This window comes from Rhinolophus hipposideros (assembly GCF_964194185.1).
Source record: "Rhinolophus hipposideros genome assembly, chromosome: 20".
Taxonomy (NCBI): Eukaryota; Metazoa; Chordata; class Mammalia; order Chiroptera; family Rhinolophidae; genus Rhinolophus; species Rhinolophus hipposideros.
Window position 1 is genome coordinate 31,668,247 of NC_138066.1, and position 26,336 is coordinate 31,694,582.

At 50.1% G+C, this 26,336-nt stretch overlaps 3 protein-coding genes across 4 annotated transcripts; 2 read left to right on the forward strand and 1 right to left on the reverse strand.

The window, feature by feature from the left end:
* On the forward strand, positions 1–13,476 carry LRRC59 (leucine rich repeat containing 59). Its single transcript, XM_081027884.1, has 7 exons — positions 1–346; positions 2,079–2,138; positions 3,809–3,967; positions 4,196–4,300; positions 7,690–7,762; positions 9,881–10,054; positions 11,488–13,476. Exons 1-7 carry the CDS (start codon positions 242–244, stop codon positions 11,730–11,732), a joined length of 921 nt encoding a protein of 306 aa, XP_080884010.1. The 5' UTR covers positions 1–241; the 3' UTR covers positions 11,733–13,476.
* Positions 13,227–20,100, reverse strand: EME1 (essential meiotic structure-specific endonuclease 1). The gene is made up of 9 exons (XM_081027883.1): positions 19,797–20,100; positions 17,742–18,535; positions 17,533–17,660; positions 16,061–16,150; positions 15,846–15,967; positions 15,516–15,642; positions 15,168–15,283; positions 14,204–14,393; positions 13,227–13,947 (listed from the first exon to the last, which is right to left on the reverse strand). Exons 2-9 carry the CDS (start codon positions 18,508–18,510, stop codon positions 13,771–13,773), a joined length of 1,719 nt encoding a protein of 572 aa, XP_080884009.1. The 5' UTR covers positions 18,511–18,535; positions 19,797–20,100; the 3' UTR covers positions 13,227–13,770.
* Positions 19,880–24,771, forward strand: MRPL27 (mitochondrial ribosomal protein L27). 2 transcript variants are annotated; one of them, XM_081027886.1, is made up of 4 exons: positions 19,880–19,942; positions 22,058–22,189; positions 22,615–22,682; positions 24,362–24,771. In XM_081027886.1, the coding sequence occupies exons 1-4, from the start codon at positions 19,903–19,905 to the stop codon at positions 24,566–24,568; spliced, it is 447 nt and encodes a 148-aa protein (XP_080884012.1). In that variant the 5' UTR covers positions 19,880–19,902; the 3' UTR covers positions 24,569–24,771. The 2 variants fall into 2 exon arrangements, with proteins under 2 accessions (XP_080884012.1, XP_080884011.1); XM_081027885.1 differs by lacking the exon at positions 19,880–19,942 and adding an exon at positions 21,095–21,323.
* The last annotated feature ends 1,565 nt before the right edge of the window (positions 24,772–26,336 follow it).

A 26,336-nucleotide genomic window follows, 5' to 3' on the forward strand; every position in this document is an offset into this window, starting at 1 on the left:
GGCCGCGGAAGGTGACGTGGACACGGAAGTGGTCGTCGTCGCGGCGGCACCGGTGGGAGCTGGGCGCGGGGATCCGAGAGCGGCGGGCGGGCGGACGGGCGGGGACGGTCTCGCACCTGCGGCGGCGGAGGGCGAAGGTGTTGTCGGTTGGGTGCGAGTGCGCTGAGCCCCCGAGCGGCGTCTCAGGCCTTCTCCTGCCCGTCGGAGCCCCGGAGCTGGGACCTGCTTAGCCGGCGTCACCATGACCAAGGCCGGTAGCAAGGGCGGGAACCTCCGCGACAAGCTGGACGGCAACGAGCTAGACCTGAGCCTCAGCGACCTGAATGAGGTCCCCGTCAAGGAGCTGGTCAGTACAGCCCTGCGAGGCCCGGGCGCCCACCCGCGACTGGCGCTAGCCCTTGCGTGGGCCACCTTCTTTCCCCATGCCTCAGTTTCCACGTCTTAAAATAAGGTGGGGAGAGTGGGACTGAGGCCCTGGGGAGGCCTCGTGCGGCCCCAGGGTTCTTCCTGGGATGCACACGTGTCATTTTGGCACAGTTCCAGAAGGTGGGGGACCCGCTTGACCGGCCGTGGGGTTTGTACGGGGCAGGAGTGAATCTCCCCCCCGCTCCGTTTGGGGGCTTTCCCAGCGCTCGGCTGCGTGCCCGACCCCAAGTGGGCACCCACGGAGCGGTTGCTGGATGCGTGGGAGAATGAATGAACAAATGAATGAATGACGAGGTCTGAGAAGTAGGCCTCCAGGTAGACCGGGGTGTGGCCCAGAACCGGGGTTTTCTAGGAAGCTGGCAAACCCAGGTGACCGCTCCATCCCTGAGGCGTCCTTCTGGTAGGAGGTGAAGTCTTACTGCTTGGCTGGCAAGGTCTCTGGCCTACTGGTCTGAAGCTGGCAGGAATCCCACGCCACTGAGGCCCACCCTTCCAACCCCCCTACTCCCACACTCCCACCCAAGAAACTGAGGCCCCTGGGAAATGACACAACTAGTTGTTGCCCAAGTAGAGTAAGGTGGTAGGGACATCCTTGCTTTTCCCACCTGCTTCCCCACCCAGGCCTTCACCCTCCCTGCTGGCCTTACTTTGGATGACGTGCCCTTTCCTCATTTCCTTTGGCACTTGGCCCAGCCTTCCCTCCTCCTGGGTTGTGTAGTATGGAGGTTAGCGAGGGATTCCCAGTTCATGTCTCAGCTCTGTTGCTTCATAGCTGAGTGCCCTTGGCAAGCTAGTTAACCTTTATGCCTATATTTCCTCATTGATGAAATAATGGATGATAATAGTGCCCATCTTATAGGGTTGTGAGGATTCAAGGAGATTGTAATGTAAAATACTTGGCAGGTGGCAAATGCGGATGCGTGTAGCGATTATCATGGCGTTCTTCCCACTGTAATATCTAAAACGTTTTTAGGTGGACAAAGTTCATTCTTGGGAATGTCTGACAGTTGGCAAGTGTAGGTTGGCCCTGTGTCCTTAAATGAATATTTGGCTTCTCCACCCCAGGAAGATGGCCAGCGTTGTTTCCTCCCAGCCTTAGGACTGCTATCTGAAGCCGTTTACTCCAGGCGTCTGGTCAGCACAGTATTGCCCCTGTGGAAAAAGAAGGGGCAGTTTGGCTGAGCCTCTCCAGCCCTGAACCCCAGGGGGAAATGGAGATGGGCAGTGAGGGCCTTGTTTTCACTCTGATATTCACTCATTTACTCATTCATGAATGAATGAATCTGCAAACATGTGTATAAAGTGCCTGGAAAGCCTGAACTGGGGAATATGGAAATCACAGAGCTATGTTAAAAACAGTCCCTGCCCTAAAATCTAAAACAGAGGGGTACTGGAGAAAACATTAGAAGGCAGAATTTCTAAGAAATTCTTGGATGTTCTGCAGCCAAACCCCTACTCTTTGCATTCTTCCCTAGGTTGGGTTGACTGGCTCATTTTGTCTTCTATCCCTAGGAACATTATACTTGAGCGCTTTCTTTTCTTTTTTTTAAAGTCTTTTCCTAATAATGGGAGCTAGAAAATGCTTCCTTAGCAGATGCCACTGAATCGTTCCATGTGTTGGTTTGACATTTTGTTCTCATTCTCTTTCCTAGGCTGCCCTCCCAAAAGCCACCATATTGGATCTGTCCTGCAATAAACTGAATACTCTACCGGTAAGACTGGCAAGCAGGCACAATTCCTTCTAGAGCCCTGGTGCTTCTCCTTCCTGTTTGGGGGAGTTGTGTAATAAGGCATAATTTCAGAATAGGTCTGCAAGCAGGCTTCAGCCAAGTCTGAGTGTGTTGGGGTGGAGTGGGGTAGAGTTGGGTGGTCTCAGTGGGATGGAAAGCAAGGTAGGGGCCTCATTCTTTAGAACAGTGAGAAAGTCAGGCCACAGAAAACTCAAGTCAGTAGGATGCTGGCTGAGTCACTAACTAGGCTCATCTTTTTTTCTGCCTTATTTTATTACTTTGAAAAATAGTACCTCTCTATTGTATAGAGGAGACTGGAAACCTTTGGAAATTGCTCTCATTTCAGGGATCAGCTGTTTATAAACCTCCTTGTACATAGTTTGCTGGGGAACAGGAAAAAGTGTGGTTTTATAGGACTACTGTATCATAATCCTAATATTTAATTACTTGAGATACTTTTTTTGTTCAGCACATCCAATCTATGGTCAAATCCTTTTGATTTTTCTTGCACAACTTCTTCCAATCCCCCTGTTGCTTCACCTGTGTTGGTGCTGATGTCTTTCAGCCCCCTCATACTCTCCTGGGTAATGGCTGCTCTCTCCTCCATAGCATAGCAGTGCTCCTTCATTGTCAGGCCTGTTTGTTGTCCTTGTTGCCTTTCCCAGCCATTACCCAGGCCAGGTCACTCCTTGCCATTCTCTACTGGCCTCTGCCTTAAGGATTGAGTCTCAGAAGTTGGCAGTTTCTTCGCTGGATTGTTAGTCCATGCCCCTCTCGGTATCCTCCTGGACCTCATTCATTGTAGTATCTTGCTGCAGCTCATCAAGAACCATTTCTAACGCTGAAAAAAGCATTTGAGATCCCACTTTTTCTAGGAAGTATTTTGTGTCTAATTAAAGAAGGGCAGCAACTTCTTGCAGCCTGACACCTGCTGTATGCTTTGTCAGACAGTCACTCAGTGCCCCCAAGTGCACTTTTCAGTCTGTTTGTTCAGTTGTCTTGACCTCATCGGCAGTGCCGGTCCACTGGCATTTACAAGTCCCCGAGAACACAGACAGTGCTTCATTAGTGGAGGTTGAAGCATCACTTCAGATGGGTGCTGAGCAAAGCCTGAATAACAAGAGGGATGTTTTGAACTGTGCTGAAGAAGAGCCAAGATAGGAGTAGGACGGACCCCAGGCCATTCAGGCATTCAGAGAACACTCATGGAGTACCTGTGCTAAGTACTGTGCTAGGTCTGCAAAGAACAAAGGAGAATTACACTGGGGACTCAAGGGGACACTTGATATTAGGGAAATGGATGGTCTCACTATGTTTTAACAGCTCCTGTGAAAGGTGAATGGAGGTTGCTGTGGGAGGACAGAATGGGTCCCTCATCACTCTAGTAGCAATGTGGAGGGTGGGTTGGAGGGAAAACTGAGGGTGAAGGAACCCACACTTTGTGCCTGCTTTGTGCTCAGCCTTTTGCATACACGTCGCACTACTTAAGCACCAGGTATGATGCTTGTTATGTCCATTTTCATTTGAGGTAGAATAGCTGGTAAGAAGTAGAGTCAGGATTTCCACATAGGTGCCTCTGCCTTGAGGGCTTCTGGACTGTTCCATCAAAGTGTGGGAGCCTAAGATATAAATGTTCTCTCTTTGGGTCCTAGTCGGAGTTCTGTGGCCTCACACACCTGGTGAAGTTGGACCTGAGTAAGAACAAACTGCAGCAGTTGCCGGCTGACTTTGGTCGTCTGGTCAACCTCCAGCACCTAGATCTTCTCAACAACAGGCTGGTCACCCTGCCTGTCAGCTTCGCTCAGCTCAAGGTAATAATTCGTGAACCAGTGTTTCATAGCCAGGTGTAGCAAAGGGCTCAGGGACTGAGGGACTGTGGCTTTGAGAAAGGCTGACTGAAATATGACCTTGCTGGTATTGCTGAATGGCTTTCCCTGCAGCTGGGACACAGGGGCTCTCTTCCTGCTCATTTTGTTCCACTTTGAGGGACTCTGTGTGTGAACTCAGGCTTGGTCAATTTTTCTGCCCCATCTCTTTAGAGCCTGAAGTGGCTGGACCTGAAGGATAACCCCCTGGATCCTGTCCTGGCCAAAGTGGCAGGGGATTGCTTGGATGAGAAGCAGTGCAAGCAGTGTGCCAACAAGGTAAGCATGAAGCTCCCCGAGGTCTCCTTTACATGCTCCCCTGGGACTTACCTCTGCCGCTTGTTTTCCCTCCAAGCACCCATAGATGTGTGTTGATTAAAGCACAAAGATCTCAGTGACATAGGTCTACCATGACCTGGCAAGCATAGGGACCTTTGTTTCTGTGTTTACTTTACAAGTAGTGGAATCATACTGTTTACTGCAGCACGTCTTAAGAAACCAGGACCTTTCACAATCCAACATTTCACTGTCAACTGTTGTTTGAATGGGACAAGAGGATTAGGGGCTGTGGCCTTTCTGACTCTCAGTTATTGTAGGAATTTTGATATTAAAGGTGTTGTTAATTTTTGTGAGTTTATACTTATAAACAGACACATCCTTTGCAGATCTGGCATTTGACTTGTGAAGTCATCTTACGTAGTGAGGAAATAAAGTCTGCGTGGAAGGCAAACATTGCCAATAACCTTGAAGACGCCTTACATTGCTCTTAAGAACAGCATGTACCCATCTCTCAAAAACTCCAACTAGTTATTTTCCCTCCTCTAGCTTTAGAACAGATTGCTGCTGCTTCAGCCAAACACCAGATGCCTTACATGGCTATGTTTAGGGGGCCTGGTGGACAAAAAGGACTTAATTTTAAATGCTAGAATTAACGTAAGTGAAATGTGTGTATAATGGGTCTCTATATAGAATCTCAAGAGTAATGGCCTTATTAGTAGCTGAGGGCTTCTTAGATAGTCTCACCATCTGTGTCACCCATTGTTATAAGAATCCAAGAACAAAGTCAAGGCAACCACGTAACCAAGGCAACAGTTTGCCCTTAGGTGAGAACAGTACAGGTGATCAATGAAATCCTGTTTTGAAAACTTGGTGCTTTAGGAGTGATGTCAGTTGTGGAAGACCAACAGTAGCTACCACTTACTGCTCTCCCTTTGTCCTACATGCTTTACATGTTTCATCTCATAATCCTCATAACCCTGGGAAGTAGGTATTACTTCATATCTCTGACAAGAGAAACCCTCCTTGTGCACATGCCTTTCATTTATCCATTTATACATTCAACAAATACGTTGAACCATATGGAATTGCTGATGTTCTACTGTTTTTTACCTATACAAGTAATATTTATTGCGTCTAAAGGTCGTTAGTACTCACATATATCTTCTAGAGAGAGCACTGTGGAGGAGGTAACTTAAGCCGTGCTCCCCGGCACCGTTGCCCCAGAGGTGTCTCCGGCAGTGCACCTTCAGCCATTGTAGGGGAGTGGTGTGCAACAGTCGGAATGAGGTCACTTGTCTTCAGGAGTTATTTTAGGTCTCACCAGCTCTGACCTTGTGGATGCATGGGTTAGTCCTAGTAACTGATCAGCCCGATACATAGTAAAGCACCTTTTAAAAATAATTTGTTAGGGGCGGCCTGTTAGCTCAGTTGGTTAGAGCACAGTGCTCATAATACCCAGGTCGCCGGTTTGTTTCCCACATGGGCCAGTGAGCTGCGCCTTCCACAACTAGATTGAAAACAACTTCACTTGGAGCTGATGGGTCCTGGAAAAACATACTGTTCCCCAATTAAAAACTAATAATAATTAAAAAAATAATAATTTGTTCAGTAGTGTTCATCAAGTGCTTACTATATGTTGTGGGCTGGGATTAGGTAGACAAAAATCTACCCTCCAGGGGTTCACAGTCTAGACTAGAGGGGTCTCCCATTTCTGAACTTGCTGTGTTTTCAGATAATTAACTCCTGCTGTACTGTGGCTAAGGTAAAAAGGGACGTCTCTTAAACCTCCCAGCTCTTTATTTAGCCAGCTGTATACCTCCTAAAACCAACTGAATGGTTGGTGCTTATTTAAAATTCAGAGTTCAGAGTGACACAGGGACTTTGAACTTGGGCTGCCTGTCTCCATCATGCTTGACCTTTCGCCAGATCCTGAAACTCCTTGTTGAGCAGCCATTATTTTAGGAAGTTTGACTCCCTCTGGAGAGGTGCCAGCAGGTTCAATTCCTGGGTTACTCAGGATAGGGTTCCTTGTGGCTTCAAACCAAGCTCTTAGAGGGAGCTGCTTGTGTAGGCCTTCTGCTGAGCTCCTCCTATCATGAGTGTGTGCATGTCTGAAGTTTTCACAAAGTAAAATAATTACATTTGAATATATGTCTGTCCTAAAGGGTGTCTAGTGTGGTAATGAAACGGACAGTTTGCTATTGTAATTTAGAATAGTTTAGGTTTTCCTGTCTTGTTAATGCAGTGAAGAAGATGGAGTAAAAAAGCAGCAGTATTTATGAAGCACATATAATGCCAGGAACTATGTTAGGCAGCCAGTACAAGTTATGTAATTCAATCTTTGCAACAAGCCAGAGAAGTCTTACCTCCGTTTTCCAGATGAGAAAATCGGCTCTGAAATTCAGGTTAAGTCACTTGTTGAAGTGACACTGTTAGCAAGTAAGAGGTAGAGTCAGGATTGTTGGATTCCAAGCTTACACTCTGTCTCCTACATCCAAGGAGTACCAGCTTGTAACAAATACAAACAAACCTAGAAAACGTCTTTACCTGCTCCCCTAACCATGCCCACAGTGAGAATCTGTGGCTGTTTTTGTCAGAGGTCAACCATTACTGAGCTGACGAGGATTCGAGGGGCTCATGGCGCCAGTGCGTCATGTGTGTTTGGGCAGAATGGCTCCTTCCCTTTCTCCTGGAGCTCTCCTCCCTCTGCAAAAGGAGTAAGTGGAATCAGCTATGGTCTAGGAATTCAGAAGACCTGTACTCCTAGCTGTGCTGCTTTCTAGCCCTGTAACACGGACAGATCACCCGATCAGAGTCAATTTTCTTCCTTTTGAAATGCGAATCCAGTCAGTTGTTCATCAACCGTGTATTGAGTGCCTGTAATTAGCTAAGCTCTGTGCTCACCTACAGACAGGACAATAGTCCCTATCTTTAGGAACTCACAGTCTTATAATTGAGCTACATAAGGAAACTCCCCAGGATTGGGAGGAGGAGAACCTGAGGTAGCCAAAGGAGGTGAGGTCAGGGAAACCTCTTGGAGGAAGTGCTATCCCTGCTCATCACAGACTTGCTGGGAGAAGTGTATGAAATCGTGCACGTGGAGCCACTGTAAATGGCAGGATTTTTACACAACACTAGTTGGCATTGTTCACAAACCTTTTTCCTGATCGTTTAGTGAACTGGGCTCGTATGCCTCTTCTGTAACTGAGCTTCAGCAGTAAGTTAGGATACAAAGAGGATTAACTCGTTAACCTCTGCACTGCTTCCGGGGCCGGTGGCGATCTGGGATCCTGAGAAGAGCAGTCCCTTGAGACTCCCCTGAGCAAATGTGTAGCTGTGAAGACTGCTTACTGCGTGGAGTAGTTCAGCGCCCTCCTCTGCCTTTGCAGGTGTTACAGCACATGAAGGCCATGCAGGCGGATCAGGAGCGAGAGAAGCAGCGGCGGCTGGAAGTAGAACGAGGTAGGTAGCCATTCCTCGTCATCTTCCAGCCCTTCCTTATCCCGCAGCTGGTTCTCATGCTTCGGGAGCTGGAATGCTGTGGAGGAGTTGTGGAGAGCAGTGGGCAACAGTGTGGTAGACGGTATCACCTTTGTCTGACGAATCTCTCCAGGCCTGGCTTCTCCACCGAGCTCAAGAGTTGAGTTCAACTCCTTGTCTTGTCTCCTTGGAGGGTTGATAAGCATCTCAAATTAAGCATGGCTAAAACAGATTCCTTCAGCCCCTCACAGTCTCTCAGAATAGGAAATCACCGTCCGTGCAGTCATTCTCGCCGGAAAGTGGGAAGCTGTCCATGATTCCTTTCTCCTGTTAGTCTCTATCCAGTCTGCCAGCACATCCTGTATGGGACTTTCTCCAGCACCAGTGCCACCAGTGTATTCACGCCTCCATTCTGTGGACTGCCACAGTACCTCCTTACACAATGCCCTGTCTCCATACATGTGCCCTCTGCAGTCATTCTCCACACAGCAGCGTAGAGGGGAGATCTTTTTAAAACATAAAGCAAGTATGCTGCTATTTGCTTATAATCCTCTAATGCTTTCAACTGAACTTAGAATGAAATTCACACTCAGTGACGTGGTTGGCAAAGCCTGCCATAGCCCAAGCCTGTATGCGTCTCCGGCCTTGTTCCACACACAGGCAGAGCATGAAGTTCACTTCAGCCACATTAGCCTCTGCTGTGGCTTGAACACACCCAGCACCGTCTCACTTCGGGGCTTTGCTTGGTTTTCTTTCCTCTCAGATTTTTCTGTGGCTGCCTTCATGTAATCCTTCATGTCTTTGTTCAAATGATGCCTTAGGTTAACCATAACCCTTTCAGAACCAGCCAAACCAGAATAGCCATCCCACCTATCATTCCCATCACATGCTCTGTTATTTCTTTTATGGCACACATCACTGTCTTTTATACTATTTGTTGACTTTATTGTGTGTCTCCTTCTCTAGAAAGTAGATGACTTGGGTACTAGAACCTGGCTTGTCTTCACTGCTGTATCTTGAGCACTTAGAACAAGGCCTGGCACACATAGGCGCTCTGTCGCCTGGCTGGCTGACTCCTGAGCCCCTTATTGGAGGACTCCTGTGGTTAGAGGAGGGACATATGTGATACTGATTACAGGCAGTCCTTGAGATCAGGACTCTTGAGTTACGACCGTCCCTTAGATAGGTGCACAGCTGCCGTGATGCCCGTGTTTACTCTGACCACTGCTGCTTTCACTTCTTGACGACACATGTTCTCTTGAGGCGGAGTGTAGTGTGTTCTTGGCATTCTCAGTGCCCAGCTGGAACTTGGAGCTTGTTTGTTCATCGAGAAACAGTGGAAAGCTACAGTAATTATAGTTACTATTCAGCTACATATGGTTCAAATAGGCTTTTAAGCCCTAAAAGGACATTTAACCACCATTTGTGTCATTCTGGCTTTGGAAAAATGTACTTCAGATTTCCAAATAACTAATTTGGAAATGCATTTTTAGAACCCAATAATTTGTAAGTTGGGTACCACATGTAAACGTCCTTGAGCTGTGAAGTAAATTGGAATGTGTTGCAGAGATTCCTGAGTTAAGTCTACACATTACAAACGATTAGTCTTGCTTTTTCAGGAAAACATTTCCATCATCTCTAACCATAAACCTTAGTGCTCACTTTCTCTTCTTACTTGCCCTCCGCATGCCACATTCCTTTCCTTAGCTTGGGGAGATGGGAATCTCAGTCTCAGCACCTCCATTGTTTCTTTGACTGAGCTGTTTGAGGCTGTCGATGGCTGTGCCTCTGAATCATACCTACTCAGAGAGGAGCACCAGACTCATCACCACCCGTGCCTTTCTTATGCCCCTCTAGTTACCTCATCCTACTCTCTCTGCTGCTTGTGGCTAGGAGCCCAATAATAAGAATCCATTCAGCAAACCTTGGGAGCAGCTTATTGTATTTTGGGGCGGGCAGAAAGACAGCTGTTTCGTGGTATGTATCCTACGACTATGTGGCACAGGAAAAATGAACCTGAATCCATACTTTTAATTACTTGGGAAAGCACCCTGGAAGGTATGTGGGAGAGAAGCCATTTTGGGGTCTGTTTTCTTGTAGAGGCTGAGAAGAAGCGGGAGGCCAAGCAACGAGCTAAGGAGGCTCAGGAGCGGGAACTGCGGAAGCGGGAGAAGGCAGAAGAGAAGGAGCGCCGGAGAAAGGAGTACGATGCCCTCAAAGCATCCAAGCGGGAGCAGGAGAAGAAACCTAAGAAGGAAACAAATCAGGCCCCGAGTAAGTTTTCCCTCAGTTGTAAGGTTCCGGCATGGGGAGACTCAGTGTTCAGGCATGGGTGAGCGAGCGAGCTTGCACACCTCGTCAGATACAGTGAATCCTAAGGCCTGGGAGTACCTTGGAGGGGTTGCTCACAGGAGATGTGGGGCTCTGCTGGGATCAAGTGCCCAGTTGGCTTGTTTCCTCAGAGCCGCATGCTTACGTGCCGGTGTTTTGGTCAGACGCGGCTGAGGGCATTCTCAGAACAGCAAGTTGCACTTTTTCTAAGACTTCAGATTCTGAAATCACTGAGAAAGGCCAAGGCTGCGTATGGTCCAATGACTCTTAAATGTCCCTCACATTATTAGTGAAGAACACTGGCTGTGTTTTGAGTGCACGGTGCCGTCTCAGTAAAGCCAGTGCTGCCTGTGGTTTTCTTTCCAATTTGGAACCGATCGCTCTTTCCGCCTGAACACCAAGGGAATCATTTGGCCTGTGTTCAGGGAAGCCTATTATATAAAAAACACGTTAGTGTTTTGCCTGAGTATGTCCAGTGAAATTGTGTAGTGATGTGGCTCCATGTATGTGGGAAGTTCGTATACCCTCTGGGCCAAAAACGAGCCCCTGAGGAAGAGGCACCTGAGAGGGAAGGGGCTCTGGACGGAGGTGGAGGCCTGTGGCCCATCTGCTCACCTTCTCTAGCCTGGAGCAAGTCGCCTAACCTCACCATCATACCTCCGTACAGGGTAGTGATAGGACTGAGAAAACCTGTGTGACAGGATCATACAGCTCTTGGCATGTGGCTGCTCAGTCAAGCTTTTTAAAATTTTGCCTAAAAATCTCAAAACCAAACTTTTTTTTATAATGTAATATATGTGTTCATTGCAGAGAATTTAAAAGTTCTCTCTCTCTCCACACACACACACACACACACACACACACCCCAAAAATTGGCAGTCACCTCTAAAATCCCCCATTCTCAGCAGTAATCACTGTTAACAATATGGTGTATTACCTTCCAGGCTTTCTATGTATCTTATATAATGACGGTAACAATATTCATAAATCTCAAAGCCGTTTCCCCAAACGGGCAGCACCCTATCCATGCTTGATGCCCCCTGGTAAGCCTCACCCCCGATCCCGAAGGGCCTGGATCATTGTCGTTACTGAGGAGAACGTAGGACCCTGGGGACTGTGTGGGCCACGTGAGATGTCCAGAATGAGTTCCAGTTCCCAATGTCCTCCTCTGAGATCCAAGGAGAAGGTGTTTCTATTGCAGTCTCCGCATAGCAAAGTTTTAAAGAGCTGAAATATTCTTAAAATAGTTTCGTCTCCAGGGCCGGGGGAGTTTTCACTAGAGGAGAGGAGTGCAAGTGGAGGATGCGAGCATCAGTGGGGAGAGTGTGGGTCTCCTCAAACTGACTGAACTTTGTCTCCTGTGACTGTCCCTCCAGAATCTAAGTCTGGCTCTCGGCCCCGTAAGCCGCCGCCCCGGAAACACACCCGGTCCTGGGCTGTGCTGAAGCTGCTGCTGCTGCTGCTGCTGTGTGTGGCCGGCGGGCTGGTGGCTTGCCGGGTGACAGAGCTGCAGCAGCAGCCCCTCTGCACCAGTGTGAACACCATCTACGACAATGCGGTCCGGGGTCTGCGCAGCCACCACATCCTCCAGTGGGTCCTGCAGACCGATTCCCAGCAGTGAGCTTGTCCTCAACACCTGCTGCCTCCCAGCCTTGGAGCTTGGATTCCTATGGAATTGGGTTCTGCTGGACACAACCTCTTTAGGGTCAGACCTACCTGCCATCATCAAATGGCTGCTGATTGGTACTTGAGACCTCGTTTGTAGGACTTCTTTGTTCCTTAGTCAGGGTTCCCTGGTGGAATAAGAAGTAGGAGGTGGGGAGAGGAACAAACCTGCATGCCTAAAGGAATAGGCTTGGGGGTGGGGAGAGGAACAAGCATAGCCTTTTCTAGTTGTTATACAAAGCTGTGCAAAGGCAAGGCTCATTTCTACTAAATGGTCAGCTGTTCACGACATTTATACTTTTGTATGTCACAAACCCTTTCTTTCATTCCTTCCTGGGTAGCCAGGGCAGATCAGGAGGCAGTGTGTTATTGGGGACTAGGGGAGCACCATACTCAGCAAATCTAGCCTGAATTGGGGGGAGGGGCATACCTATTTTCTTAAGGACCTCAGACATTCATTTTAATGACCATACAAAATCTCAGGCTCTGAAAGGGACTTCAGGACCATCCAGTCCAATAGGACACTCACAGATGAGGAAATTGAGGCCTTCCATGACTTGCTTATGGTCGGTCTCCCAGCTAGTTTGAGGCAGAGCTGGACTCCCACTCCGGTATCTTCTTTCCTTCCCATCATTTTGCCTTATGTCCCGAGAGAACAGAACGCACAACAGAATTGAGTCTCTGTCAGCTGGAGTATGAAATCTTTCATGTAGACAGATCCATGACCCACAAGCAGAAATCTCATAGCCATGAGGGTCTTGGGCAGCTCCTGAGGAGTCCTGCCCCAGCTTATGTGGCTTCCGTAAAACCGGGATGGCCCAGGCTCCTTGCCTCGATTTTAGAGCATTAACTTCCTAACTGCCAATAAACAAGGCAGACCCTTGCAAAGCCACACTGTGACAGCTCTGTTAGTAGTTGGTGTGACTACCTCAAAGGCATCCTGAAAACTCGAGTATCATAGACTGCTGTTTAGAATTATTTGATTCTAGACCTAGGATTACACCCTATGCAGTGAAGGGAAACAAGTAGCATCATGGCGTTTAAAAACAGTGCAGGAACTGTAGTGACTGGGGCAAATAAGGGCAGGACTGCCATTCTGTCTGCCAGAGTAAGCATTTTCTTGCTCAAGTGGCCTCCTCTGCCTCATCTTTTCACAACAGCTGAATGAAGGGATTAGAAACGGCCATGTCATGGTGCTTATTCACTGAAATCGCCCGATTGCAAGCTCCTTGCCTCTCCCCCAGAAGAACAAGAACCTGTCATGGTTCAGAGATAAAGAGGATGGGGTCCAACTTTTTTAGCTATAGTGGCCCAATTGGGTAGGACTGCCATGCGTAACTGTCCTGATGCTGGAAGAAATGACTTCTCCCCCAAGGATAGCTCTGCTGCAGAGGCCCACACCTCACTCAGAATCACTACATATTCCTTTAGTCTTCCTCTAAGCTCCAGAGCCATTGGTACAAATGCTTTATTGAAATTAAACACATAATATATAAAATGAGATTAGCATACAGAAATCGGTATAGTGATCAGACCCCGTTCCCTTGCTGGCTGAGGCAGCCTCAGTGGGTCAGAGGGAAGCTGGAGCACATCTAGCCTTGTAAAGCCAACCCACCGAGGGCAGTTCACTCATGATCTCAAGATTTGATGCTGAGGTTCTTTTGGATTTCTACAATGATTAAATACGTGTCTGAGTGGTCTGTCTGTGCTCCTTTGTGTTTTGAGGGCTGGCTGGGGCAGGGGTAGGGGTGGATTGTGCATGGCAGTTGCTTTCTGCCAGGAGAGGAACACTGAATGCTGGTGAAGGTAAATGCAAGTATCTCAGCCAACTGACAGGGAGACTTTTCGCAAATAACACCCAGGAAAGAGTCTGTTGTGGGCCTGACCCAGGCTTGTGCTCCAGGAGGCGCTTCCAATCTCTTCACTGTAATCACGTTCCCAGGTGGGTGAGGTGGGAATGTCCAGCTTTTTATCCTGCCCGTGAAGGCTAGCCATCAGTCGGCACTGTCTAAAGAGAGATCTGCCTGCAGAGTAGTCATCTGAAGGTAGATACGCCGGGATAGCTCTGGTCCAACACGGCGCGAGGTGGATGTCACACCTTCCCCACGGCGCACCTGTATGTCTGCAAGCAAATTCTGGCGTTCTTGCTCCGAAAAACACCGCCTATAAGCCTGAAAGTGGTAAACGTTCCCTTAATACCATACCATCCACGGTCATCCCTCATCCATGAACAAGGAAGTGGAAAACTTGGGTTGGGGGATTAAAACCTATCCTCCCACCCTGGGTCAGTGTTAACTCGGATTTAGCAGAACTGCACTGTTGACCTCTAAGGCATTCCTGGGCTCTCACCAATGCTGTCCGTGAAAACCATCTGGGAGACCTACCAAAGCCACAGGGCACTGGGCAATGGCCCCTGGATGAGCATACCTGGACCAGGAGCTGCGGGGAGGGATAGGTGGCCACAACAGCACTGGCCATTTCCAGGCTGACTCGGTTCAGCTGCTGAATCTGTCTCCTCCAGACCTGAGCAAGTCCCCTACCGGCACGGTCCACCTTCATCCCTCTAGCCCAGTCACTCTCGAGGCAGAAGGAGAAGCTAGTTTGATCTCGGAGCTTCCTGCAAACAGCACCGACAAAGAGTTGAGTCACTGGTTACTCTCCTGCACCCGTCCTCTTAACTGGGAACTTAAAACCCTCCCTCCAGTGACCTCAGAAGGTGGGCACGATGTTATAATCTGGCCTATTTGAGTGCTCACTTTGACCCCAAGCAGTGCTTGTTGCTGATTCCCTTAAAAATGACATTAGTCCTTTTCACTAAAAGAGAAGGTACCAGAAAAATACCAGAATATTTTATGTTGAATTGGGTTGTATTGACCAGAGAGGTAGTGCACAGGGCCAGACACCCCAGAATGGCTGTCAGGCTGTGGAGTCTAATTCTGGTTCTTCTAACTGGCTAGGAGCTTGGATAAGTCAGTCTCTTCAGGCCTCAGTTCCCTCAGGTATAAAACGAGGCACTGAGACTGGATTGTCTCTGAGGTCTTACTAATTTTAAATTCTGACTGAATACTCCTTACGCTAAGTAAGCTAAAGGTTTTTAGTTTATGAGGACTTATCACATTGTGACCTGACCCGCAATGAAATGAATCCTAGTCATTTGGCCTACTGGTGACCCAGCCTGTGGAACACAAACACATAGGCTAAAGCAGAACATCTGAAAGGGATTGGGCTTGAGAGCGCGTCCCAAGAACGCCCAGTGGGAGGTCTGCGCCTGCTTCAAGCGTGAAGACAATGGACTGACAGCAGAGTTCGGGGGAAGGGACATCTTTGGGTACCAGAACCACCGTAAAGGACAAGACCCAGCAGTGGAGCTGGGACTTGCCAGGGCACTCACTTGAAGGGTGCCTCAGCCACAGCCTTTGTGAACGTGCACGTGAAGTCGGCCAGCTCTTTCCAGCTCTGCACAATCTGAGCCTGGGCATTTGTGTGTAGCTGCAGGTCCACCAGAGCCTAAAACCCAAAGGCAGACGGACGGGCAGGGTGGGGCGCCTGCTCTGAAGCTCTCCCCCCACTGCTCACCGCGGCTGCATCCCAGGCCCCTTGGCGCCTGTTCGGCCCCTGCTCTCTCCTCAGCACCAAGGCAGGCAGTCCTGGCCGGCAGCCATTTTACTCTTTCTCAGTAGCAAATCGGGATAGACGGGAGTGGGTACCAAACCTGCTTCAGGCCACAGGATGTTATTACCTCCTCCATGTCAACCCTGGACACCACGGGTCCTGTGGTGGCCTCTGGCGGTCTCTGCTGCTGCTTCTCCTTGGCCTCTTCTCTGTTTGCCAGGCCCTGTTTCCTTCTCCTTGCAGTTTTCGGAGCACTGGAGCAGGGGAGGAAATCAAAGAAGGGGGCAGCTCCAGCTGAGCTGAGGCAGAAGAGGTGCAAGACGACTGAATGAGAGCCCCCCACAGGGCTTGGCAGGGGCGCTCTGGCAGAGGGACTCAGAGCCAGGAGGAATAAGTTCACGCCTACTGGCCCAAGCGCCGCCCCTTTTGCTGCTAAGTCTCAAGGACAAATCCAAACCTGAAGCATTTCTCTTGATCCATAATCACCAGTGACAGAGCCTTCCCTGCTGTCCTTGCTGTGATGTCGCTTACAAAGCTCCGAAGTGTTTCCTTCCCTTTCTCAGTGCTGCCCAGACTTCCCTGCATGAAGGGGCAGAAGCTACATGAATACTTGCTCTCCAAAGCCAGCCCCCTGGCCCATGCCTCAGCACCCACCCCTTTGGCTCTGCCTACCTGCTTGAAGTTGTAGACCATGGACACAAACGCCTCTGTCAGGAGCAGCACCAAGACCAGCGGCTCCTCCACCCCGCTCTCCTCTCCATCCTGTCAAAGGACCCGGAACCCAGCCGAGGGAGGCGGGTCAGCAGGTGCTTAGCACCTGCAAGAGACCCAGGCCTTCTGGGTGAAGAAACTCACCCCATCAGCCTAGTCCATTTTACATTCTTCTTTTTCTTCTGGAATGAAGTCATGGTGGCAAGAAATAATAACCCACGATCTTGTCCCTGCCCAGTCCTCAACTGTCCAGCCTTGGTGTATTGCATCTCAGGGGCAGTGAGTAAGAAAGGAACATTAGCGAGTTGAAATCAGCTGAGAAAAGTATGAGATCTAGACAAGAGACGAAAAAATCTCAATGTTTCATTTGCAAACTCTTGAAAATGTGGGGTAGAGTATTTTGGATTCGCAGATAAGAGGAGTGGAAGGTACAGAATCCGTAGTAACCTGTGGAGCCCAGGCTGGGAAGGAACATGTGCCGCGTGCCTACTATGTGCTCGGTGCTTGGTTATCTGATTTAGTCCCTAGAACGGGGTGGGGGTGGGGGTGGACTGAAAGGGACGTAACACTGTCCTCCTTTTATACACGAGGCACAAAGAGATGACATAATTTGCCCAGGTTCATAGCAATAAAGCCCTGAGGCTGAGATTCAAGCAAGCCAACCCATTCCCAAAGCCCAGTTAGAGAGAACTAGGACTCCTGTGCGGATTATCTCCCCTCTGCCCCACAGATCCACTCTCCACCCTTCCCCACTCTGCTCTCTGCCCAAGGACGGTGGTCTCGACAGGCCACATCACAATGTCCGCATGCCCTCTGGCGGGGTATGACCAGTGGGGATCCCGGCAGGAGATGGGAGGGAGGGAGGGAGAAGTCAGGGTATTTCTTTCCCTGGTGCCCCCTCCAATGGGATCACCTAGGGTTTGCTACACTCTTCTGTTGGCGGTAAAGCTTCTCTGAAGGCGGGCCTATGTTTTTCTCTCCTTCCGGATTCTGATAACCACTTCCTCCCTTCATCCCTTCCGGTCTAGGCATGGTAACAGTTTTGCCAGTGGTTCTCAACCATGGCTTCTCCCCACGAGGAACATTTGCTATATCTGGAGACATTTTTGACTGTCACGACTGGGAGGGTTGCCAACAGCATTTAGTGGGTAGATGCCAGAGATGCTGCTGAACATTCTACAACGCACAGGACAGCCCAGAACAGAGAATTATCCAACCTGAAATGGCAACAGTACCTGAAGGGGAAAAACCCTGAGGACTGTGTTTTCCCTTGTAGTTTCCTTGTACCGTGCCCCCACCTTGGAAAACAGTCCCTTTATTAAATCCTCCTCAAATTATACTAAGTTGAGTGTACCATCTGCTTTCCTGCTGGGGCCCGGACATATATATCGGGGGGCGGTGGGGGAGGAGAAACATCGCCAGAAAACCCCCACCTCAGCCATCCCGGCCCTTCTCCTCCAGGTGATGCTGCGCGGCACGGCCTGCGCCTCGATGACACAGCAGCACTCCATGGCCTGCAGCGCTCCCAGGAGCTGGCCCCCACCTTCCATCTGTAACAGCACTGCAACAGGCGGGAAAGGGGCGGTCAGTGGGCGGCCCAGAAAACAGGCCGCAGCAACAGGGCGAAGGCAGATGCACGGACCTGGATCCAGCAGCACAACCATGTGTTTTAAGCACTCCTCCGGCCTCTGGGCTTTTGGCCTGTTAACCGGCGCTGCGGCCTTCTTCCTTTCCTGTGGTCTCGGGGCGCCTTCCTTCTGGCTTGCTCGGCCCCACCGCTGGCATCCCTGAGAGCCTCTCCTCCGCACCTTCTGGTTATGCTTGGTTCTCTTCTGAGGCAGGGGGATGTCAGCATTTGTTTTGGTTCCTGCCAAGCTGTTGCTCTGGACAGGGCAGGGAGCTTGGTAGCCTGGAAGCCGATGGCCTCGACTGTCTGCCACAGGGTCCTTGTTATTTGATGCACACCCCTCTGTGGTGTCATGGAGGGGAACATCGGGAATCTTTGGAACGGGCTGCGTTTTCCACTCACATGATGCTCCTTCATTATTCTGATGATCCCAAACTCTTTTAACTGGGAAGCTAGAAGCCTCAGGGCTCAGCTGCCTGTGCGTCAAAAACTTACATGTGAGCCTCTCAGCCAGGGGAATAAGTTCCTCCTCATCCTCACTCGCACTGCTTAGCACTCTGACTGGCTGTGTTTCTGTAACAGTGTCAGCTGTGTCTGGGACACGTGGTGGATCTTTCACCGTTGGAGACGGAGGACACGAGGCTTCAGAATCTGAGGTGTCAACCAGTACAATCTTCTCTCTCTTTGTTGAAGATGGTTCCTTCTTGAGAAAGGCAAACACTGGCAGCAACTCAGAATCACTCTCACTGGATTCCAGTGAGAGGGAGGACTTCTTTAGAGCCATCAATACGTACCATCAAATTAATTCCCTAAAAAAGAAAGAAAGATGAGACACAGATTGTAGCGTTCAATTCAGTCCACTAGATGTGTTCTGTGGCCAGGCTTTATGGAGATAAACATGGCACAGAGAAAGAGAAATAGGACATGGCCCCAACACATTCAGTGTGGAACTCAGAACAGCTATACCTGTGGTCTAACAGGAGCCCTCCTCAAGTACTTTCCAGGACAAGACGAGATAGAAGCGAAGTGGGGGTTACTAATACAGAATATTAATAGGATAGGAACAAGACTCCCACTTCCCCCCGTTGATCTTTGCTTTTGAAATGGAGATGACAAAAGTCATCCTTTTTGAAAAAAGTGAGATATTCACATACCGTAAAATCCATCCTTTTAAAGTGTACAGTTCCTTGGTTCTTTGTATATTCACCAGGCTGTGAGACCATCACTACTGTCTAATTCCAGAATATTTTCATCACCCCCCCAAAAAATCCCAAAGCCATGAAGCAACCCTTGTCCTTCCCCCCCCCCAGCCCTTGGCAACCAGAGATCTCCTTGTCTCTATGGATTTGCCTATTCCAGATATTTAATAAGAATGGAATCATACACCATGTGGTCTTTGGGACGGGCTTCTTTCACTTAGCATAATGTTGTCAAGGTCCATTTATGTTACAGCATCTTTCTATACTTTTTGCGGATGAATGATATTCCGCTGTATAGATACGCTGTTTTGTTCACCCCTTTGTCACTTGGCGGACATTTGGTTTCTTTCCTTTTGACTATCGTGGATAACGCTGCCATGGAACATTCATGTACGAGTTTTTGTGTGGACCTGGTTTCAGTCCTCTTGCCTGTATCCTAGGAGTGCAGCTGCTGGGCCGGTGCAAGCGTCACGCTCTGAACGAGTATTTACGATCGCTGTGGGTGCGACCCAGGTGTGCCCTGTACCCTCCCTGGGCCTCGCTTTCTTCCTTAGTAACACAGGGATAACAGCACGTGCTCTATAGGGTTGTGGGAAGTAAGGGAAATGCGTCTACGGCCCTTAGTAGAGTACGTGCCGCACAGTAAGAGCCTGCAAACTGAGCTGACGGGCCGGGAGGGACCGCACTGCGCCTCGCCGGGCCTCGGTAGGCGTCCCGCCAGGTGAGGGAGCGGGGCACGCACGGCCGTCAGCTCGTCCTCAGCCCGCAGCAAAGGCAGCGGACTCCCAGGCCACCAAGCCGCTGAGGAGCGGTGCTCAGGAGGGACGCCTGCCACTCCGCGCCCACACCGGCACCGGGGTCGCTCGCTCACCTGCAACTTTTCCCGCTACTCTTTCAACTGCCACGCCTGACCTGGAAGTAGATCGCCCGGCAGCGGAAGCAGACGCTTCCTCAGGCCGGAAGTGACTACGGCCGATATGGCGTTGGGGGCGCTGGTGCCGAGGACGCGGGCAGCTGGTAACGGGACGCTGTGGCGTTGCGGGGAGCGGGGTGGAGGAGGAGGGGAGACGTTGCAGGGAGCGTGGGGGTGCAGTGGAGGCCGCGCCCTGGGGAGGACCCTGGGTGCGGGACGCGGGGGACGGTGCAGCGCCCACGAGGTTTGACGGATGGCTGTCGCCGATCACGTGACGCCTGTAGGGCGCCGATCCCTGGATGGTTGGTGGAGGAGCACGTGTCCTTCCCGTGCCTGGCGTGCAAGTGTAGCCTCCCCCGCGGCTGAGGAAGGAGGCTCGCCGCTCCCCCTGTCTGGGCTTGTTGGGATGATTCTTTCGTCCCTAAGAAGGGGTTTCTAACGCTGGCACACCGGCGCCGAAAAGTTAGGCTGTTCCTTCCGCAGATTGAGATTTCACTTTGTGCCGGACCCTTTGACGATCTCAGCAGAGAAGACGATCTCTGCACCCTGAAGGGCTCTTTCCAGTGGATAAGCCAATAAATGAGCACATAAATAAAATGGTTATACATTGTGCCAAGTGCTGGGAAAGAAAGCGCGCGTGCGCGTGTGTGCGCGCGTGTGTGTGTGTGTGTGTGTGTGTCAGGTTGGATGGTCAGGGAAGCCCGGGGTGAGACGGGGGTAACATCTCAATGAAGGCCTGAAGGATAACAGGAAGCTTAGCCGTGTAAAAGTGAGCGGCAGGAGAGTGACTTGGCCCAATTGTAAACTTCGCGAAGCGAACTTGCTCGTATATGAATTTAAAGGGTGGGGGTGGGGGGAGCAGTGGAAATGAGGAAACCAGATGGGAAGCTGGCACAGCAGCCCTCACGAGATGGTTTAGCCAAGGTGGGAGTGGTGTTAGTGGACTTGCAGACAAATGCGTGCACGTGAGATCTGTTCTGGAAACAATGCACAGAGCTTGCTGGTGGGCCGGTGTGTGAGTGAGCAAAGGGGGGGTCTGCAGTGACGCCCGGGTTTCTGCCTGAGCAACTGCTTGTGCCGTGGCATCTCTTACTCTGAGGAGCAGGCTGGGGAGTAGGGTGCAGGGCAAAGATTTGTGAATGCGATGATGTAGGTAAGGCAAAAGCCTGGTTCTGAGGTTAGTAAAGGTGAGGGAGTGAACGAATGACTAGATGTTTAAAGGTTGCTAGACCCTCGTGCTGGGCATTTAACATGTTGCGTCTCTAAGTCTTTATCTCCGGCCCTTTACCCCAGCTAGTCTGATATTAAATCGTCAGAAACCTAGGCTTTAGGACGCTGAACTTACAGGCTCCAGAGACCCACACGGCTTCTCTGAAGACCCTGGCATGGCCCTGATTACCCATGGCTGTGTCCGGAGACCCGAAGGCAAGGACTGCCACCCCTGGGCTTGTCATATAGCAAGGGGCTTCCATCTTAGGATGAATAGTAGGTCACTTTCCTTTTTAAAATAAATGCCCTTGAGCACTATGGAATGAGTATAAAGAGGTTAGATTAACAAGGGCAGGGTTTGAGTCTTCTTGGTCGGACCTGTGCTCGGTGGGCTTGCTAAAGAAAGGGGTCAGCCTTCTAAACTGGCCAGGAGCCTGTGGGAGAAGAGAAGCTGCCCTTTTGTTTACAAGTATCTGGTGTGCCCTGGATGGGTGGATGGCTAAAAAAGCGGTGGGTGAGGCCAAAGCGGGCGCCTCTCTCTGGGTGTCCTGTTGCTGGGCTCTGTGGTCTGGCCCCTCCACAGTGCAGGGAGCCTGAGGGCACGCATGATGGTGAGTGACGTGGAAACAGGCAGCTCTGTGGTGTCCTCATGCTGGCTTCTGCTTCTGTGGTGTTTGTTTCTCCTCCACAGGACTGAATGTGTCAGCTCCTGGGACACATGGTGTTCCTTTTTATTTTCCATTAATATTTCACTGCCCCACTCCCCATCCCCTGGCCACACACACATCTCATACAGTGCTAACACCCTGGACAATACAAGGAATGACTTGTCCCCTGGCGTGGAAGAAGGCCAAGGGCTTCCATACACTCCCTGAAAACCAACACAGTCAAATAGCATTTCTGCTCACATACCTTCCTCACCTCCCCTGCCACCGTGCAGCTCAGCAAATGGCCCATTGGGTCTGATTGGGAGGCTCTGTGTCTGGACAACATTTCTGTTCTCTCTGCAGTGACGGCCCTGCTGAGCCCCCCGCAGGCTGCAGCTCTTGCCGTCAGACATGCATCCAAGAAGACAGGTGGCAGCTCCAAAAACCTTGGTGGAAAGTCACCAGGCAAACGCTTTGGCCTCAAGAAAATGGAGGGTACGGTTGTGCTCTGGCTTTCATTTCCTAACTGTACCCTACCCTCTGCCCTTGGCATTTCTTTGAAGGGCAGGAAAACCATTAAATGCCTGTGCCCTGTGCTTAGCTTACCAGAACATTTAGCTCCGGGTTAAAGAGGCAGATAAGACCTGAGGCGGGGTGGGGGCCTAGCGTGGGGTGGGGGACCTGAGGAAGAGCAAATAGTGTGAACCTTGGGCATGCAACTGGAGAGAGAAGGCTGCTGGGTGGGGGACAGGGGACTGTGTCAGACCATCTGGGAGTTGATTTTATCCAGGGGCAGGCTTAGAGGTTGGTGTGCCACATTTGGACCGGGACAGCGAGGGTTATCATGTTTTCTTAGCAGTTTCCTGTGCTGCCCCATGCCTGGGGCCTGGGGTCAGTGCACTTGTGGACTTCTCTTCTAGGTCACTATGTTCATGCTGGCAACATCATTGCGACTCAGCGCCACTTCCGCTGGCACCCAGGTGCCCATGTGAGTTGTTCTATGCCCCCTCACCCATTTCTAGGACCACCTCTCCATGCTTCTAAGCACAGCAATAATAATAAAAGTTACATTTGTTGGGTGCTGACCAAATGCCAAGCATTAACCTGGCTCTCTTGAGTCTCTTTCTAACCCCTAGTTTTTTGGGGAAAAGATGCCTAATGATTTAAGATATCTTTTGAATCTTGGGAAACTAATTGCAATTTACTCATTTTGCTTTATTTCTAAGAATTCCTCCTTTACATAAAGTTGTTCTTAGATGGCTGAGAAGTAGCTCGAATTTAATACAATAGACTTGAGCGTGTACATCAGAAATTAGTTCCATCCCAGGCAGGAATTTCAGCTCAGCAAGTTGGAATGACTTTCTGAAGTAGGCAAGTTCTTTGTTAACTCAGGTCCTTGCTGTACCCTTCACATCATTTTAAATATTAGTTTAGTTTCCTTTGTAATCGATTCCCCAACACCCCACCCCTTTTTGGGCAATTGTAGTAGGAACAGAAAGACTGATCGTAAGCTATAATAATTTCAGAAATGCTCACCTGTATGTCAACTGATTGTGTTAGAGTAGCTTCATCTTTTAGAACTTGGGACATTGGCTATGTGGCTGTGTTAACCCTTGGGACTTGCTAAAATTATAATGACAACAATAATAAAAGCTAACGTGCTTTGAGCTGGGCAGTATTTTTGGTAGTCTAAACTCTTTATGGTTGTTAACTCATTGAATCCTTGAGGTGACCCTCCCTTTATAGTAGTTCACATTCTACCCATTTTGCAGCTGAAAAAACGGAGACAGTGATGTAAAGTAGCTTGTCCAGATCACACAGTAGTTAAGGAGTAATGCTGGGATTTGAACCAGGCGTCCTGTCTCCAGAGTCCATTCTTTTAATCAGAGAAATATTGACTAATGCTGGACTGCCTGCATAAAAATCGCCACACATTCAATCTCAGGTTTTAAAAGCAAAAAAGCTAAAGCATATACAGTTAAAAAAACTGTATATACAACACACAGTTTATTTGATATCCTTGCTCGTCTGAAAAACAGAGTTAGAAATAGTACCTACTAAACAGGGTGAGAATTAAATGAGTTGGTGGATGTAAAAGGGCTTTGTTATTATATGTTCGTATTATAAAAGGGCTTGGAACAGAGCTTACACACAGTGAGCACTAAGTATTACGTAATATCGTTGTTGTTTTATTAGCATACACATTATCTGTATAGCTTCAGTCTGCACTTTCTTTCCTAAGAGCCTAAACTTGACAGATCACTATATAAATGAACATGTATGTCAAACTTGTGTTTAATATGACACCCCAGTGTTTTTAAAATCTGAATGAAGCAAGCTTCCAGGGGCTGTGAGTAGGGGCGTTTTCTTAGGCCTGATTTGGGGAACGGTCTGGTGTGGCTTCTGGCCAGACACGGGTTCAGGTGACAGCCCTTAGGGACTGAGCAACCAATCAGATTGGTGGTGGTTTCCTTTTCCTCCTCTGTCATGGAGTCAGTAAAGTAGCAGGCAAGGCAGTATGGAGCAATGGGAAAGGGAATCCGAGATGGGACCTCTGACTCCTCCCCTTTGGTCCCAGGGCCTGCCTTCTTGTGAGAAGTCTGTCCTGCAGCCACAGGATGGCCCACCTGGGCTTTCCCTACCGCTGAGCAGGTCTGTGTGTTGCAGGTGGGGCTGGGGAAGAAGAAGTATCTGTACGCTCTGGAGGAGGGGGTCGTCCGCTTCACTAAAGAGGTCTACGTGCCCAACCCCAGCAACTCAGAGGCTGTGGATCTGGTCACCAGGCTGCCCAAGGGTGCTGTGCTCTACAAGACTTTTGTCCACGTGGTTCCTGCCAAGCCTGAGGGCTCCTTCAAGCTGGTAGCTATGCTTTGAGCTCCTGGTGGAGGCCACTGGACAGAGACTGGAGCAGGTGGTACCAGAAGGCAGGGGTCGGGGTGATGACAAGTCCCCCTGACGAAGAAGCCTGCTTGCTGATGACTCTGAGCAGAGCAGGAGGCTCGCTCTGAAGGGACTGGCTGGGAAACCCTTTGGGAGATCTGACCTGGGGCCAAAAATAAAGTGAGCTGGAGTCGTGAGTCTGTGCTGTTTGGGGACAAACCTGGAAGGAGCCTCTTATGGATTTGTTGGTCTTTCTGCATGTTCTCTAGTGCGCACCAAGAAGGAAAGAGGCCTGTCAGAGTGACGAAATGACAAGAGGAGACTCGGAGGAGGGGATTGCTTTAGCACCATCTCTCAGAGGGGAAGGAAGGGGAGAGCTGGTGTTTAAGGGCATTGCTTCTGTTTCCCTTCCTGAATCCTACAGAACTTGGGCTGGGCCCTGGGAGGAGTAGGTGGGCAGGGCCAACAGAGAAAGCAATGGGTCATATTCCTTTCCTGGAGCCATATTTGGAGGGAGCTGGGGCAGCAGCCCCAGAAATGACTACGTGGCGGACCCCTCCCTGCCTCTGCAGGTCCCGAGCAGAGAGGTCCCATCTGCCCTGGAATACTGAAGTCCTTCCAATGAAGGGCAGAGTGGGGGACAAATGGGCTTCTTCCCGCTCACGTGGAGAGACACACAAGCTCACATTCTTTTGTGGTTTTTGGTTTATCTCAAACCATAAGCAGCAGCAAAGAGTCTGGCTTCAGGAATACTCAGTATGGGTCTAGACTGGGCTGGGGCAGGCCTTCATTGTCATCTGACCCATGACCTTTAGAGGCTTGGCTTCCGGTGGAAGGGCCAGGAAAGAAGTCTCAGTTGGCACCGAAGGTTGTCCTGACCATTGGAGGTAGGCGGTGTTGGCTATAGCCCCAGAGGAGCCTGTAGAGTCCAGTGGCTTCCTGCCAAGACTCTCCTCTGCCTTGAACTTGTCACCTTGTTCTCATGACCACACTTTCCCCGCTTCCAGCAGGTCCTTGGCTAAGGTGGCCCTGGGTTTGTTGAGCTTCACTTTGGCTTCCTTCCCATGAGGTCTCATGTACCAAGGCCCAGCTGGGGGGAGACTCGGGGCATCACCACAGGCTCAGCAATGTCCCTGCCAGTCCCCTGGAGAAGTGGGAAGGGGCAGGATAGAGGAGGTTGTTTCCTCCTACACCGTGTTTCCCTGGGAAGGGCAGGTGGCTGCTTCCTGGGGCGGGTGAACAGCCACGATTTGGTGGTGCAGGTGGTGACGTCATCCTCATAGCTCAGTGACGTCTGGAGGTGTGGGAGAGCAAAGGCATTAGACACACACACACATACTCATACACACATGCCCTTTCTTTGGACTGCGGCTTTCTGTGTCTCCTCTCGCCCAGTGACAGTCCTTCCTGGGAACAAGTCGAGTCCTAGAGCTGCTGGCTCCATGGAAACCCTTTTGTGGGAGCCTGTCCTGAGTCCTAAGGGCAGGCCTCCCTGGGCTGGGTCTGCCACCTTTCCCTGTACTCGAAAAACTAGTGTAGGGTCTCCAGCCAAATTCTGGGGCTCTCCATCAGTGGCCCTTTTCCTTATCCTGGCACAATGCTCTAATTGGGCATTGTGTGTAAAAGACTAACAAGAAGAAAAGTTCTCCAGGGCACCCAAGGCTGGAGGAGCTGAACATTCACCTCTGCAGGCCCAGAGCCTGAAGCGCTGTGCAGTCAGCTGGTGAATCTGCTGCTGCTGCAGGTCCTTTCTTTCCTGAAC

What these genes read in the sequence shown, in the direction of transcription:
- LRRC59 (XM_081027884.1), top strand. Translation starts at nt 242, where the DNA reads ATGACCAAGGCCGGTAGCAAGGGCGGGAACCTCCGCGACAAGCTGGAC. An exon ending in ATAAACTGAATACTCTACCG is followed by an intron (nt 2,139 to 3,808) that starts GTAAGACTGGCA and finishes TTTGGGTCCTAG; the next exon opens with TCGGAGTTCTGTGGCCTCAC. An exon ending in GGAAACAAATCAGGCCCCGA is followed by an intron (nt 10,055 to 11,487) that starts GTAAGTTTTCCC and finishes CTGTCCCTCCAG; the next exon opens with AATCTAAGTCTGGCTCTCGG.
- EME1 (XM_081027883.1), bottom strand. Translation starts at nt 18,510, where the DNA reads ATGGCTCTAAAGAAGTCCTCCCTCTCACTGGAATCCAGTGAGAGTGAT. An exon ending in GATCAAGAGAAATGCTTCAG is followed by an intron (nt 15,643 to 15,845) that starts GTTTGGATTTGT and finishes CCCCTGCTCCAG; the next exon opens with TGCTCCGAAAACTGCAAGGA. An exon ending in GTGGCTGAGGCACCCTTCAA is followed by an intron (nt 14,394 to 15,167) that starts GTGAGTGCCCTG and finishes TGCTGTTTGCAG; the next exon opens with GAAGCTCCGAGATCAAACTA.
- MRPL27 (XM_081027885.1), top strand. Translation starts at nt 21,224, where the DNA reads ATGGCCCTGATTACCCATGGCTGTGTCCGGAGACCCGAAGGCAAGGAC. An exon ending in CTTCCATCTTAGGATGAATA is followed by an intron (nt 21,324 to 22,057) that starts GTAGGTCACTTT and finishes TTCTCTCTGCAG; the next exon opens with TGACGGCCCTGCTGAGCCCC. An exon ending in TGGCCTCAAGAAAATGGAGG is followed by an intron (nt 22,190 to 22,614) that starts GTACGGTTGTGC and finishes CTTCTCTTCTAG; the next exon opens with GTCACTATGTTCATGCTGGC.